This window comes from Mesoplodon densirostris, chromosome 5 (genome assembly GCF_025265405.1).
Source record: "Mesoplodon densirostris isolate mMesDen1 chromosome 5, mMesDen1 primary haplotype, whole genome shotgun sequence".
Taxonomy (NCBI): domain Eukaryota; kingdom Metazoa; phylum Chordata; class Mammalia; order Artiodactyla; family Ziphiidae; genus Mesoplodon; species Mesoplodon densirostris.
The window spans coordinates 128,846,826-128,863,720 of NC_082665.1; the positions used below are offsets into that span (position 1 = coordinate 128,846,826).

Consider the following 16,895-nt stretch of genomic DNA (forward strand, 5'->3'; position numbering starts at 1 on the left):
GTTCCTCAAAAAACTAAATAGAATTACCATTTGATACAGCAGTTCCACACCTGGGTATATATCCAAAGAAAACAAAAACACTACTTTGAAAAGATACATGCAGCTGAATGTTCATGGCAGCATTATTTATGACAGCCAAAATATGGAAACAACCTAAGTGTCCATCAACAGATGAACAGCTAAAGAAGATGTGATGTGATATATATATGCATGTGTGTGTCTGTGTGTATGTATATACTCAGCCATAGAAAAAGAGTGAAATTTTGTCATTTACAACAACATGGATAGACTTGTAGGGTATTATGCATAGTGAAATAAGTCAGACAGAGAAAGACAAATACTGTTATGTTATCACTTAAACATGGAATCAGAAAATAAAACAAACTAGTGAATATAACAAAAAAGAAACAGATTCACAGATATAGAGAACAAACTAGTGGTTACAAGTGGGGAGAGGCAAGATAGGGGTAAGAGATGAAGAGGTATAAACTACTATGTTTAAAGTAATTAAGCTACAAGGATATATTGTACAACACAGGGAATACAGCCAATATTTATTTTTTGGCCGTACCACGCAGCACTCGGGGATCTTAGTTCCCTGAACAGGGACTGAACCCGGGCCCCCTGCAGTGGAAGCATGGAGTCTTAACCACTGGACCTCCAGGCAAGGGCCCATAGCCAATATTTTATAATAACTATAAATGGAGTATAATCTTTAAGAATTGTTAATCATTACGTTGTACACATGAAACATAATACTGTAACTCCATTATACCTCAATTTTTTAAAAAAACTAATAAAAGAAACCGACGATGAGATATCACTTCATACCTGTTAGAATGGCTTTTACCAAAAGGCAAGAAATTAAAAGTGTTGGCGAGTACGTGGAGAAAAGTGAGCCCTCATGCGGTGTCGGTGGGAATGTAAACTGGCACAGCCACTATGGAGAACAGTATGAAGATTCCTTAGAAATTCAGGAACAGGACTACCATATGATCCAGCTACCCCACTTCTGAGTATTTAGCCAAAGTATATGAAAACACTAACTTGAAAACACTTATGCACCGCCATGTTCATTGCAGCATTATTTACAATAGTCAAGATATAGCAACAACCGCAGTGCCCATCAACCAATAAATGAATAAAGAACATGTGAAACACAATATATACAATATAGATACAGCCATAGAAAACAAATAAAATCTTGCCATTTGCCACAGCATAGATGGACACTGAGAGTATTATGCTAAGTGAAATAAGTCAGCTAGAGAAAGCCAAATACCATATGATTTCACATAGATATGGAATAAAAAAAATTTTTTCTAAACATACAAAGTAAATGAACAAACCACACCAAACCAAAACAAACACGTAGATACAAAGAACAGAGTAGTGGCTACCAGAGGGGAAAGGATGAAATGGATAAAGAGGATCAACTCTGTGGTGACTATACAAACTAAATCTTTGTTGGTGAGCATGCTGTAGTGTGTACAGAAGTAGAAATATAATGTTGTCCATATGAAACTTATATAATGTTATAAACAAATGTTACCTCAATAAATAATAATTTTTAAAAAAGATATAAATATAGCAATGATTAAAATGACTATCTGTGGAATTTAAGTTCCAGTTATGGAGGGAAGGGAAGAACTGATAGTTTAAGTTTCACTGAAAAGATGAATTTTTCCAGAAGGGCATAAGGATTGATGGAGTTTGGATATGTAAAGGGCTAAGCTAGAAATTTAGGAGGTAGCCACTCCTCTGAGAATAAATCTTTTATATTGTGATTATAGAGGGGGACACAATTTGGAGTAATTGTTACTGAGCCACGTTCATTTGCCTCACACACAGAAAGCCCAAATCTGAGATAGAGAGGTTTGCAGCAGAGGAAGAGTTTATTCACATGGCAGTCAAGCAAGGAGAAAGGAGAACAAATCTCAAATCCATCTCCCCAAAGGCCAGGGGCTAGGGATGTTTACTGAATAAAGAATTAGGGTGGCCTGAGGTGCAGGGAGTGTGGGGAAAGGTGACTGGAAATAAGAAAAAGATGAGGTCGGGACTTCCCTGGTGGCGCAGTGGTTAAGAATCCGCCTACCAAAAAAAAAAAAAAAGAAACAAAAAAGAATCGGCCTACCAATGCAGGGGAAATGGGTTCAAGCCCTAGTCTGGGAAGATCCCACATGCCTCAGAGCAACTAAGCCCTTGAGCCACAAGTACTGAGCCTGCACTCTAGAGCCTGCGTGCCACAACTCCTGAGCCCGTTTGCCACAACTGCTGAAGCCCACACTCCTAGTGTCCGTGTTCCACAACAAGAGAAGCCACCGCAATGAGAGGCCTGCACACTGCAACGAAGAGAAGCCCCCGCTCACTGCAAATAGAGAAAGCCCACATGCAGCAACGAAGACCCAACGCACCCAAAAATAAATAAATAAAATAAATAAATAAAATTTAAAAAAAAGATGTATCGTTATTCTCGGCAGGTGCAACTAAGCTACATGCTTCTTCAGAGGATGCATGTTCAGAAAATGGCGACATTAGCATATTCTTAGGGTGGAGGTTTCGGCCCTCTGACATCAAATGGCCACCGATCAGACACTCTCGCATGCCCGAGGGGAGAGTCGGTTGTCCCAACCAGTCTTAACCAGCTGAAGTTCAAACTGGACAACTGACTCCAAGTTCCAAAAAAACAACTCGGGCAAACACCATAACACTGTTACATCAGAGGTACTTATCTATACGGGTCGTGAAGAGGCCTTGTAACTTACTGTTTAGGCTACATGATGCTTGGAGGATATGCAAGTTTTTGTAAAAACAGTTAAAGTGAGCTTGACCAGTGAAGGCAGTCTACAGTTTACTATTTACTAATTAAGTTATAGTCTAATGGATGTAACTGATGACTACCATATAAGTTTCATAATGACAAGGTAAAGAGTGTGAGCCAAAGAGGTAGGAGGGAGGACAAAATTACTGAAGAGGAAGAGAACTGAGAAGCCAAGATGTGGGGGCAGGAGGGATCCATGACAATATTAAACTCACCACAAATTACAGCAGGTATGGAGTGAGTGAGAATTACAGTGAATCAAGTGCTAAAGTCTTCAAAGGCTGTGATAGAGACATTTGCTACACATACATTTGATAAGTGACTGGTAGTAGTATGACTGAACCCCAATGTCTTTAAACAATATTTTGTTTATTTACAGAATGTGGTAATACTATGAAGGCCATAGAGAGAGGGATGAGATAGAGAGTAAGTGAAGAAACCATTCCAAACAAAATGGTCAGAAATGCCCTTTTCAAGAAAGTGCCCTCAGAGTTGGTCTTTGAAGAAGGAACCAGCGCTGCAAAAAGTTGGAGGAAAAGTTGAAACCTAATTTTTTTAAGTCAAAAAAAAAAGAAGATGGGAATATTTCAAAGAATTAAATATAATATTGGCTAATAAGCATATGAAAAAAATGATCCACCTTGACTGGCAATCAGAAATGCAAAATGAAAACACAATGATGTAGCATTTTACTACACCAGGTTGGAAAACAGTTAAGAGTCTATCAATAAGAAATGTTTACAAGGATGTAATGAAATGGAAACATACTCTGCTCACAGGAGTTTAAACTGTGAAAAATAGTTTGAGAAAAAAGAAAGAGGAAGGCGTTACCTATTAACATTTTTTTAATTGTTTTAATAATTTTTAAATTTATTTATTTGTTTGTTTATTTATTTATCTATTTATTTTTGGCTGTGTCTGGTCTTCGGTGCTGCATGCTGGCTTTTATCTAGTTGAGGCCAGCAGGGGCTACTCTTGGTTGCAGTGCATGGGCTTCTCATTGCAGTGGCTTCTCTTGTTGCAGAGCACAGGCTCTAGGCACAAGGGCTTCAGTAGTTTTGCTGCTCTGCAGCATGTGGGGTCTTCCCAGACCAGGGACCAAACCCGTGTCCCCTGCATTGGCAGGCAGATTCTTAACCACTGTGTCACCAGGGATGTCCCTACCTATTAACTTGAAAACACACACACAGGACCAATTAGTAATTCACTCTTAGGTGTATGCAATAAATGTATGAGTTAAGAGTTCATGATTTAAAACCAGAGAAGTCTGCATTGGATGCCTATATCTAACACAAACTTGGTACATATTTAATTCTTGAAACCTCACTTGACCACTCTGAGCTTCAGGTGTGGTGAAAAGTAAAAAAGATCATTTTTTTTCCAAAGAGGGCAGGAAGAAACTTTTGCAGGTCATAGATACTTTTATGGTATTGATTGTGGTGATAGTTTCACGAGTGTATACTTATCTACAAACTCAAGTTGTTTATATTAAAAGTGTACAGCTTTTAGTACATACCTTAAGTACTGCGCCACCAGGACTTCCCTGGTGGCGCAATACTTAAGAATCCGCCTGCCAATGCAGGGGACATGGGTTCGAGCCCTGGTCCGGGAAGATCCCACAAGCCGTGGAGCAACTAAGCCCATGTGCCGTAACTCCTGACCCTGCACTCTAGAGCCCAAGAACCACGACTACTGAGCCTGCGTGCCACAACTACAGAAGCCCGTGTGCCTAGAGCCCGTGCTCCGCAACAAAGAGAAGCCACCGCAACGAGAAGCCTGTGCACCGCAGCGAAGACTAGCCCCCGCTCGCCGCAACTAGAGAAAGCCCGCAAGCAGCAACAAAGACCCAACGCAGCCAAAAATACATAAAAATAAAAAACTTTTTCAAAAACATGATCAGGGCTTCCCTGGTGGTGCAGTGGTTGAGGGTCCGCCTGCCGACGCAGGGAACACGGGTTCGTGCCCCGGTCCGGGAAGATCCTGCATGCCGCGGAGCGGTTGGCCCGTGAACCATGCCCACTGAGCCAGCACGTCTGGAGCCTGTGCTCCGAAATGGGAGAGGCCACAACAGTGAGAGGCCCGCGTACCGCAAAATAAATAAATAAAATAAAATAAAATAAAATGAAATAAATAAAGATCATTTTTTAAACCTCAGTAGAATGGTTGACATATAATAAATACTGAATAAAACAATTTAATTATACTAAGATTGTTTTAATTTTATAACAGCTTTTATCTTCAGGAAGCAACTGCCACAAATATTTTACTATTAAGACAGAACTTTACCTAAACATACATGAGTATTTTCCATTTACATCTGAAATGATAGGCCAAGCATTAAAGGAACTTCATGGAACATTTAGATAGGTCCGTTTTATGTTGCCAAGGGGGTGGTCTATTTGAGTGGTTTTTTTCTCTAGAATGCCTGAAATCAAAGGAAAATATTAACCTTAAAGGTGATTAATATTTAAAGTTCCATTTGCGGTGTATCTTTTTTTCTCTAAAAATGAAGGACACGAGTATTCTGGCCCCTGGAGGACTTTAACAGTAGCTTTCTACCAACCACAGCCCCGGCTGTTGGGCAGCACAGATACCGCGAGGTCTACGGGGCGGAGCCTTGGAGGGGGCGGAGCTTAGCGTGACATTTTGCGACTAGGATTCCACTGGCTTCACCTGTAACATCTCTCGCTGTCTGTTGCGTAGACGAATCGGCGTGACGAGCTGAAGATTCGAAGGCGCCAGCCCCAGCCCCGCGCCAGACGCCGTTCCCTTAGAAACCTGAACTGCAGGACCAACTGCAGGAGGCAGCCCCGGAGCTCCGAGGACTCGTCCCGTACCGCGCCGTCCTGCCGTCCCCGCATCGCGCCGCCCCGCCCCGGCTTGCCTCAGCCGTCGTTGAAACCCGTCACAGCGTGCAGGATCGAGCGCGGCCCTCGCCCTCTGCCAGGCCCCGGGGGCGCCGTCCGTCGGTCGAGGTCATGGGCAGCCGGTCCCGCAGCCCCAGTGCCTACCCTGCGGACTGGTGGGGACCGCAGACCGAAGGACCCGGCCCCGCCAAGCGCCGCCGAACGGAGGAGCCCGAGGGCCCCGAGTCCGAGTCCGAGTCCGAGGCGGCGCCCAGCCTGGACAACCTGACGGGACCTCCGGCCGCGGACGCGCTCACTTCCGTAGTGGTCCTGCCCGCCGGCTGTGCCCTGCACCTGCCCCTAGATGACGTCGACGTGCTGCTGGAGCCCGAGCCCACGTCCGTGCTGCAAGTGTCTCTCCGAGATCACACCCTCATGCTGGTCCCCGAGGCCCTCCTGGGCTGGGGCGTGGAAGGCCCGTGGGGACAGGGCCTGCAACGGGCCGCTTTCCTGAGCGCTCCAGGGGAGTACATGGCCCTGGAGCCGGGATTCTTCTGCGCAGCTGTCCCAGAGATCGCCCGCCAAGAAGAGGTCAACAGGGAGGAAGCAGATGCCGAGCTCCTGCCGCCTGGGATGGAGGCTGAAGCCGGCTCCGTCGCTGAGCTCCGCAGCATCACCGCAAGGGTGTCGGGACCCAGCGCGCAGGGCTTTGTCCCAGAGCCCTGTCCTTGGGCGCCCAATCCTAGTCCAGAGAAAGGCTCTCCTCACCACGACGACAACCTGGACATGCACCTTCTGGAGCCCTTTCCGGACTCACCACTCCAACCTCTACCTCCCTCTCCTATTCCGGGTCCTCACGAGCGCCCCCAACGCCCTTATGGTCCTAAGCGCAAGGCCCAGAGATGTCTGTTCCCCGAATGAACTCCACCCCGGTACACACACACACTGGAGGCCCAATGCATTTCCCGGCGTCTTTTACACTGAATGTCCTACAACCTGGAAATTAAGCATCTCGTGGGCCAACAACTCCTTTTCCCCTCCAGACTGGCTATAGTAGCAGGAGAAGTTATGTCAGGAAAAGAAAGCAGACTCTAGACCTCAGCTTTGAAATGGAAAATCTGCCCAGGGATACCGGACAGTGTGTGTTCAGATTTTAAACATCATTCTCAGGCCTATCCATTCCCGCTCGTTTGCATCAGTTATTTTCTCTCAAATTCTACTCTCTCCAGCACCATACCCTATTGCTACCCTATTTCTCCCCAAACCAATAAATAATTGGATTTCTCATGTTATATGTTTTCCCATGAATTTATAAAGATTTTTAGCCATGGCTTTTCTCTTTCTTGGTGTTTTGAGCTGCTCTCCTGGAAAGCTGCAAAATAGTGTGATGGTTACTATACATAATTGTATGATGTTTGTTCATAGCTTCCTCTTAACCTGAGGAAGTTCTCTTCCAGTCAAGTTCACTTTTCATTATGAATAAATGCTGGATTTTATCAGATGTTTTCAGCATGTATTAGGATACACATTTCCTTTTTGAATCTGTTCCTCTGGTTATTTTGACTCAGAGACTGATGTAAAATGTTTGCATTCCTGCTATTCCACATTATCCATACCTTCTAAATTCTACCCCGAGTTTTTTCTTTTGTAAATCAAACCTCTAACTTTTAAAACATTAATTTAGGGGCCTCCCTGGTGGCGCAGTGGTTAAGAATCTGCCTGCTAATGCAGGGGACACGGGTTCGAGCCCTGGTCCGGGAAGATCCCACATGCCGTGGAGCAACTAAGCCCATGAGCCACAGCTGAAGCCCGCGCACCTACAGCCCATGCTTCGCCACCAGAGAAGCCACTGCAGTGAGAAGCCCGTGCACCTCAACGAAGAGCAGCCCCCGCTCACCGCAACCAGAGAAAGCCCGTGCTCAGCAACAAAGACCCAATGCAGCCAAAAATAAATAAATTTAAAAATTTAAAAATAAAACATTAATTAATTACCATATTTGTTTCACATTTTTATAAAAGAAATAAAATCTACAGGTAAAGCTGAAGACAAGATGGTTTCAGTTTTTTTAAACATCAATACTATTTATATTCACCAACATGCTTTAACCATTTCCTCTCTACCTTTTTATTCTTATATTCCACTCTCAAAGTCTAGCCTCAATTTTCTTCTTGCTGAAGAATATACTTTAATAGTTCTTTCCACTATACCCTATGTGTAGTAAATTATCTTGGTTTTGTAAATCTCAACATGTTTTGTGTAGTACACTCTCATAGTCTTGTATATCTGAAAATTTTTATTATATATTCATTCCTAATTCTAAAGTGTTATTTAAGTACTTTAAAGACATTACTCCATTGTTCTGCCATTTCTTATTGTTGTTGCAGGCAAGAGGTCTCTGCCAATCAAGTTGTTATTCCTTTTATATTTGATTCAGCTGTTCATTAGCACATTTTTTAATTTAATTTTATTTTTTAATTGAAGTATAGTTGATTTACATTGTTGTGCTACTTTCTGGTGTACAGCAAAGTTATATATTTTTTTTCCATATTCTTTTACATGGTTATGGTTTATTACAGGATATTGAATATAGTTCCCTGTGCTATACAGTAGGACCTTGTTGTTTATCTGTTTTACATTGAATACATAATAGCTTTATATCTGCTAATCCCAAACTCCTAATTTATCTCTCCCCCACCCTCTTTCCCCTTTGGTAAACATAAGGTTGTTTTCTATGTCTGTGAGTCTATTTCTGTTTTGTAAATAAGTTCATTTGTATCATATTTTAGATTCCACTTACAAGTGATATCATATGATATTTACCTTTCTTTGACTTACTTCACTTAGTATGATAATCTCTAGGTCCATCCATGTTGCTACAAATGGCATCATCTCATTCTCATTTATGGCTGAGTAGTATTCCTTTGTATAGGTATGCCACATCTTTTTATCCATTCATCTGTAGATAGACATTTAGGTTGCTTCCATGTCTTGGGTATTTTTTTTCATTTATTTATTTAATTTTGGGCTGTGTTGGGTTTTGTTGCTGCACGTGGGCTTTCTCTAGTTGCAGCGAGCGGGGGCTACCCTTCGTTGAAGTGCACAGGCTTCTCATTACGATGGCTTCTCTTGTTGCAGAGCACGGGCTCTAGGTGCACGGGCCTCAGTAATTGTGGCATGTGGGCTCAGTAGCTGTGGCTCGTGGGCTCTAGGCTAGCGGGCTTCAGTAGTTGTGGCACACGGGCTTAGTTGCTTGGCGGCATGTGGGGTCTTCCCAGCCCAGGGCTCAAACCTGTGTCCCCTGCACTGGCAGGCAGATTCTTAACCACTGCACCACCAAGGAAGTCGCCAGTTGGCTATTTTAAATAGTGCTACTATGAATATTGGGGTGCATGTATCTTTTCAAATTAGAGTTTTCTCGGGATATTTGCCCAGGAGTGGGACTGCTGGACCATATAGCAACTCTTTTTAGTTTTTTAAGGAATCTCCATACTGTTCTCCATAATGGCTGCACCAATTTACATTCCCTTCAACACTGTAGGAGAGTTCCCTTTTCTCCACACCCTCTCCAGCACTTATTATATGTGGACTTTTTAATGATGCTCATGCTGACCAGTGTGACGTGATACCTCATTGTAGTTTGATTTGCATTTGTCTAGTAATTAATGATATTGAGCATATTTTCATGTGCTTTTCGGACTTCTGTATGTCTTCTTTGGAGAAATATCTATTTAGGTCTTGTGCTCATTTTTTTTTTTTTTGCAGTACATGGGCCTCTCACTGTTGTGGCCTCTCCCGTTGCGGAGCACAGGCTCCGGATGCGCAGGCTCAGCAGCCATGGCTCACGGGCCCAGCCGCTCCGCGGCATGTGGGATCTTCCCGGACCGGGGCACGAACCCATGTCCCCTGCATCGGCAGAAGGACTCTCAACCACTGCGCCACCAGGGAAGCCCTACACTGAAGTCTTTAATGCATTTTGAGATGACTTTTGTGTGTGGTGTGAGATAGTAGTCTAGTTTCTTTTCTTTTTTTCTTAGCATGTGGCTGTCCAGTTTTTCCAACACCATTTTTTAATCTAAATTTATTTATTTATTTATTTTTGGCTGCGTTGGGTCTTCATTGCAGTCCATGGGCTTCTCATTGCAGTGGCTTCTCTTGTTGCGGAGCACAGGCTCTAGGCACACCGGCTTCGGTAGCTGTAGAACAGGTGATCAGTAGTTGTGGCTCGCGGGCTCTAGAGAACAGGCTCAGTCGTTGTGGCGCACGGGCTTAGTTGCCCCGTGGCATGTGGGATCTTGCCAGACCAGGAATTGAACCCGTGTCCCCCTGCATGGGCAGATGGATTTTAAACCACTGCACCACCAGGGAAGTTCCCCAGTCACCATTTATTGAAGAGACTGTCCTTTTCCATTATACACTCTTTGCTTCCTTGCCATGAATTAATTATCCATATATATATGGGTTTACTCCCAGGTTCTCAATTATGTTCCATTGACCTATGTATCTGAATTTCTGCAAATATAATGCTGTTTTGATTATTGTAGCTTTATAATATAGTTTTAACTCAGAGAGTGTGATACCTTCAACTTTGTTCTTTTTTTTTTTTTTTTTTTGCCGTATGCGGGCCTCTCACTGTTGTGGCCTCCCCCGTCGCGGAGCACAGGCTCCGGACGCGCAGGCTCCGGACGCGCAGGCTCAGCAGCCATGGTTCACGGGCCCAGCCGCTCCGCGGCATATGGGATCCTCCCAGACCGGGGCATGAACCCGCATCCCCTGCATTGGCAGGCGGACTCTCAACCACTTGTGCCACCAGGGAGGCCCCAACTTTGTTCTTTTTATCAGCATTGCTTTGGCTGTTCAGGGTCTCTTAGGTTTTCATGTAAATCTAAGACTTTTTTATTCTATTTTTGCAAAAAATATCCTTGGGACTTTGATAGAGATTGCATTGAATCTGAAGTTTGCTTTAGGTAATATAGACATTTGAACGATGTTATTTCTTCCAATCCATGAGTGCAGAACACTTTTCCACTTATGTGTCTCCTCAGGCAAGGGAAACACAAGCAAAAGTAAACAAATAGGATTACATCAAACTAAGAAGTTTCTGCAGAGTAAAGGAAACCAGGAACAAAATGAAAAGGGAACCTACCTAATGGAAGAAGATCCTTGCAAATCATATATCCAATAAGGGGTTAACATCCAAAATATAGAAAGAACTCACAACAACAACAAAAATAAAACAACCCCAAAATGGGTACAGGACATCTTCCAAAGAAGACATAGATGGCCATTAGACACATGAAAAGATGTTCACCATCACAAATTATTAGAGAAATGCAAATCAAAACCACAAAAGTCTATTTCTCTTAAAGTCTATGTCTGATATAAGTATTGCTCCCCAGCTTTCTTTTTATTTCCTTTTGCATGGAGTACCTTTTTCCATCCCCTCAGTTTCAGTCTGTGTGTGTCTTTAGATCTGAAGTGAGTCTCTTGTAGGCAGCATATATATGGGTCTTGCTTTTGCATCCATTCAGCCACTCTTTTTTTTTTTTCAAAACAAACAACTTTTTATTGAAGTATAGTTGGTTTACAATGTTGTATTAGTTTCAGGTGTACAGCAAAGTGATCTATATATGTATATATTCTTTTTCAGATTCTTTTCCATTATAAGTTATTATATACAAGATATTGAATATAGTTCCCTGTGCCATACAGTAGGTCCTTATTTATCTATCGCCCTATGTCTTTTGATTGCAGCATTTAGTCCATTTACTTTTAATAATTATTGATGTGTATGTTCTTATTGCCATTTTATTAATTGTTTTGGCATTGTTTTGTAGTGCTTTTTTCTTCCTTTCTTCTTTCATTCTTTTGTCTTGTGATTTGATGACTATCTTTAATGTCATGTTCAAATTCTTTCCTCTTTTTTCTGTGTGCATCTATTATAGATTTTTGTTTGTGTCTATCATGAAGTTTATATACAGTGATATATTGTTATATGTGATTGTTTTAAGTTGCTGATCTCAAATCTCAAATGCATTTAACAACCCTACAATTGTACTCTCCTCCCCGTATGATTACTGTTTTTGACATCATATTTTACATCTAATTATTTTGTGTATCCCCAAACTGCTTACTGTAGATACAGATGATATTACTACTTTTGGCTTTTAACCTTCCTACTAGCTTTGTACATGGTTGATTTTCTATCTTTACTGTATATTTTTTTAATCTGTCTCCTAAGGCAAAGGAAACAAAAGCCAAAATAAACAAATGGGACCTAATTAAACCTAAAAGTTTTCACACAGCAAAGGAAACCATCAACAAAATGAAAAGACAACCTACTGAATGGGGGAAAATATTTGGGAATGAGATGACCAATAAGGAGTTAATATCCAAAATATATAAACAGCTCATACAACTCAATAGGAAAAAGCAAACAACCTGATTTAAAAATGGGCAGAAGGAACAGGATAGAAAGCCCAGAGATAAACCCACGCACATATGGTCACCTTATCTTTGATAAAGGAGGCAGGGATGTACAGTGGAGAAAGGACAGCCTCTTCAATAAGAAGTGCTGGGAAAACTGGACAGGTACATGTAAAAGTATGAGATTAGATCACTCCCTAATACCATACACCAAAATAAGCTCAAAATGGATTAAAGACCTCAATGTAAGGCCAGAAACTATCAAACTCTTAGAGGAAAATATAGGCAGAACACTCTATGACATAAACCACAGCAAGATCCTTTTTGACCCACCTCCTAGAGAAATGGAAACAAAAACAAAAATAAACAAATGTGACCTAATGAAACTTCAAAGGTTTTGCACAGCAAAGGAAACCATAAACAAGACCAAAAGACAACCCTCAGAATGGGAGAAAATATTTGCAAGTGAAGCAACTGACAAAGGATTAATCTCCAAAATTTATAAGCACCGCATGCAGCTCAATAGAAAACAAACAAACAACCCAATCCAAAAATGGGCAGAAGTCCTAAATAGACATTTCTCCAAAGAAGATATACAGACTGCCAACAAACACATGAAAGAATGCTCAACGTCATTAATCTTTAGAGAAATGCAAATCAAAACTACAATGAGATATCATATCACACCAGTCAGAATGGCCATCATCTAAAAGTCTAGAAATAATAAATGCTGGAGAGGGCGTGGAGAAAAGGGAACACTCTTGTACTGCTGGTCGGAATGTGAATTGGTACAGCCACTATGGAGAACAGTATGGAGGTTCCTTAAAAAACTACAAATAGAACTACCATAGGACCCAGCAATCCCACTACTGGGCATATACCCTGAGAAAACCATAATTCAAAAGGAGTCATGTACCAAAATATTCATTGCAGCTCTATTTACAATACCCCAGAGATGGAAACAACCTAAGTGTCCATCATTGGATGAATGGATAAAGAAGATGTGGCACATATATACAATGGAATATTACACAGCCATAAAAAGAAACGAAATTGAGCTATCTGTAATGAGGTGGATGGACCTGGAGTCTGTCATACAGAGTGAAGTCAGTCAGAAAGAGAAAGACAAATACCATGTGCTAACACATATATATGGAATTTAAGAAAAAAATGTCATGAAGTACCCAGGGGTAAGACAGGAATAAAGACACAGACCTACTACAGAATGGACTTGAGGATATGGGGAGGGGCAAGGGTAAGCTCTGACAAAGCAAGAGAGAGGCATGGACATATATACACTACCAAATATAAAACAGATAGCTAGTGGGAAGCAGCCGCATAGCACAGGGAGATCAGCTCAGTGCTTTGTGACCACCTAGAGGGGTGGGATAGGGAGGGTGGGAGGGAGGGAGACGCAAGAGGGAAGACATATGGGAACATATGTATATGTATAACTGATTCACTTTGTTATAAGGCAGAAACTAACACACCATTGTAAAGCAATTATATTCCAATAAAGATGTAAAAAAAAAAGTTTATACAACTCTCCTCAGTACTCTGTAATAACGTATATGGGAACAGAATCTGAAAAACAGTGGATATATGTATAACTGATTCACTTTGCTGTACACCTGAAACTAACACAACATTGTAAATCAACTACACTCCAATAAAAATCAATTAACAAAAATGGGCGGAAGAGGTGAACAGACATTTTTCCAAAGAAGACATAACAGTTGGCCAACAGGCACATGAAAAGATGCTCAACATCACTAACCGTCAGAGAAATACAAATCAAACCACCATGAGATACCACCTCACACCTGTAAGAACACCTAACATCAAAACGACCACAAATAACGAATGTTGGCTAGGTTGTGAAATAAAGGGAACCCCCGTACACTGTTGGTGGGAATGTGAATTGGTGCAGCCACTGTGGAAAACAGTGTGGAGGTTCCTCAAAAAACTAAATAGAATTACCATTTGATACAGCAGTTCCACACCTGGGTATATATCCAAAGAAAACAAAAACACTACTTTGAAAAGATACATGCAGCTGAATGTTCATGGCAGCATTATTTATGACAGCCAAAATATGGAAACAACCTAAGTGTCCATCAACAGATGAACAGCTAAAGAAGATGTGATGTGATATATATATGCATGTGTGTGTCTGTGTGTATGTATATACTCAGCCATAGAAAAAGAGTGAAATTTTGTCATTTACAACAACATGGATAGACTTGTAGGGTATTATGCATAGTGAAATAAGTCAGACAGAGAAAGACAAATACTGTTATGTTATCACTTAAACATGGAATCCAGAAAATAAAACAAACTAGTGAATATAACAAAAAAGAAACAGATTCACAGATATAGAGAACAAACTAGTGGTTACAAGTGGGGAGAGGCAAGATAGGGGTAAGAGATGAAGAGGTATAAACTACTATGTTTAAAGTAATTAAGCTACAAGGATATATTGTACAACACAGGGAATACAGCCAATATTTATTTTTTGGCCGTACCCCGCAGCACACGGGGATCTTAGTTCCCTGAACAGGGACTGAACCCGGGCCCCCTGCAGTGGAAGCATGGAGTCTTAACCACTGGACCTCCAGGCAAGGGCCCATAGCCAATATTTTATAATAACTATAAATGGAGTATAATCTTTAGGAATTGTTCATCATTATGTTGTACACCTGAAACATAACACTGTAACTCCATTATACCTCAATTTTTAAAAAACTAAAAAAAAAAAACCCACAATGAGATATCACTTCATACTGGTTAGAATGGCTTTTATCAAAAGGCAAGAAATTAAAAGTGTTGGCGAGTACATGGAGAAAAGTGAGCCCTCATGCGGTGTCGGTGGGAATGTAAACTGGCACAGCCACTATGGAGAACAGTATGAAGATTCCTTAGAAATTCAGGAATAGAACTACCATATGATCCAGCTATCCCACTTCTGAGTACTTATCCAAAGTATATGAAAACACTAACTTGAAAACACTTATGCACCCTCAAGCTCATTGCAGCATTATTTACAATAGTCAAGATATAGCAACAACCGCAGTGCCCATCAACCAATAAATGAATAAAGAACATGTGAAACACAATATATACAATATAGATACAGCCATAGAAAACAAATAAAATCTTGCCATTTGCCACAGCATAGATGGACACTGAGAGTATTATGCTAAGTGAAGTAAGTCAGCTAGAGAAAGCCAAATACCATATGATTTCACATAGATATGGAATAAAAATTTTTTTAAAAAAACATACAAAGTAAATGAACAAACCACACCAAACCAAAACAAACATGTAGATACAGAGAACAGAGTAGTGGCTACCAGAGGGGAAAGGATGAAATGGATAAAGAGGACCAACTCTGTGGTGACTATACAAACTAAATCTTTGTTGGTGAGCATGCTGTAGTGTGTACAGAAGTAGAAATATAATGTTGTCCATATGAAACTTATATAATGTTATAAACAAATGTTACCTCAATAAATAATAATTTTTAAAAAAGATATAAATATAGCAATGATTAAAATGACTATCTGTGGAATTTAAGTTCCAGTTATGGAGGGAAGGGAAGAACTGATAGTTTAAGTTTCACTGAAAAGATGAATTTTTCCAGAAGGGCATAAGGATTGATGGAGTTTGGATATGTAAAGGGCTAAGCTAGAAATTTAGGAGGTAGCCACTCCTCTGAGAATAAATCTTTTAAATTGTGATTATAGAGGGGGACACAATTTGGAGTAATTGTTACTGAGCCACGTTCATTTGCCTCACACACAGAAAGCCCAAATCTGAGATAGAGAGGTTTGCAGCAGAGGAAGAGTTTATTCACATGGCAGTCAAGCAAGGAGAAAGGAGAACAAATCTCAAATCCATCTCCCCAAAGGCCAGGGGCTAGGGATGTTTACTGAATAAAGAATTCGGGTGGGGACTTCCCTGGTGGCGCAGTGGTTAAGAATTCGCCTGCCAATGCAGGGGACACGGGTTCGAGCCCTGGTCCGGGAAGATCCCACAAGCCGTGGAGCAACTAAGCCCATGTGCCGTAACTCCTGACCCTGCACTCTAGAGCCCAAGAACCACGACTACTGAGCCTGCGTGCCACAACTACAGAAGCCCGTGTGCCTAGAGCCCGTGCTCCGCAACAAAGAGAAGCCACCACGAGAAGCCTGTGCACCGCAGCGAAGACTAGCCCCCGCTCGCCGCAACTAGAGAAAGCCCGCAAGCAGCAACAAAGACCCAACGCAGCCAAAAATACATAAAAATAAAAAACTTTTTCAAAAACATGATCAGGGCTTCCCTGGTGGTGCAGTGGTTGAGGGTCCGCCTGCCGACGCAGGGAACACGGGTTCGTGCCCCGGTCCGGGAAGATCCTGCATGCCGCGGAGCGGTTGGCCCGTGAACCATGCCCACTGAGCCAGCACGTCTGGAGCCTGTGCTCCGAAATGGGAGAGGCCACAACAGTGAGAGGCCCGCGTACCGCAAAAGAAATAAATAAAATAAAATAAAATAAAATGAAATAAATAAAGATCATTTTTTAAACCTCAGTAGAATGGTTGACATATAATAAATACTGAATAAAACAATTTAATTATACTAAGATTGTTTTAATTTTATAACAGCTTTTATCTTCAGGAAGCAACTGCCACAAATATTTTACTATTAAGACAGAACTTTACCTAAACATACATGAGTATTTTCCATTTACTTCTGAAATGATAGGCCAAGCATTAAAGGAACTTCATGGAACATTTAGATAGGTCCGTTTTATGTTGCCAAGGGG

At 41.5% G+C, this 16,895-nt stretch overlaps 1 protein-coding gene across 1 annotated transcript; it reads left to right on the forward strand.

Moving 5' to 3' along the window:
* Positions 1-5,799: 5,799 nt before the first annotated feature.
* LOC132490554 (proline-rich protein 23C-like) lies at positions 5,800-6,588 on the forward strand. Its single transcript, XM_060098881.1, has one exon. The coding sequence runs from the start codon at positions 5,800-5,802 to the stop codon at positions 6,586-6,588; it is 789 nt and encodes a 262-aa protein (XP_059954864.1).
* The last annotated feature ends 10,307 nt before the right edge of the window (positions 6,589-16,895 follow it).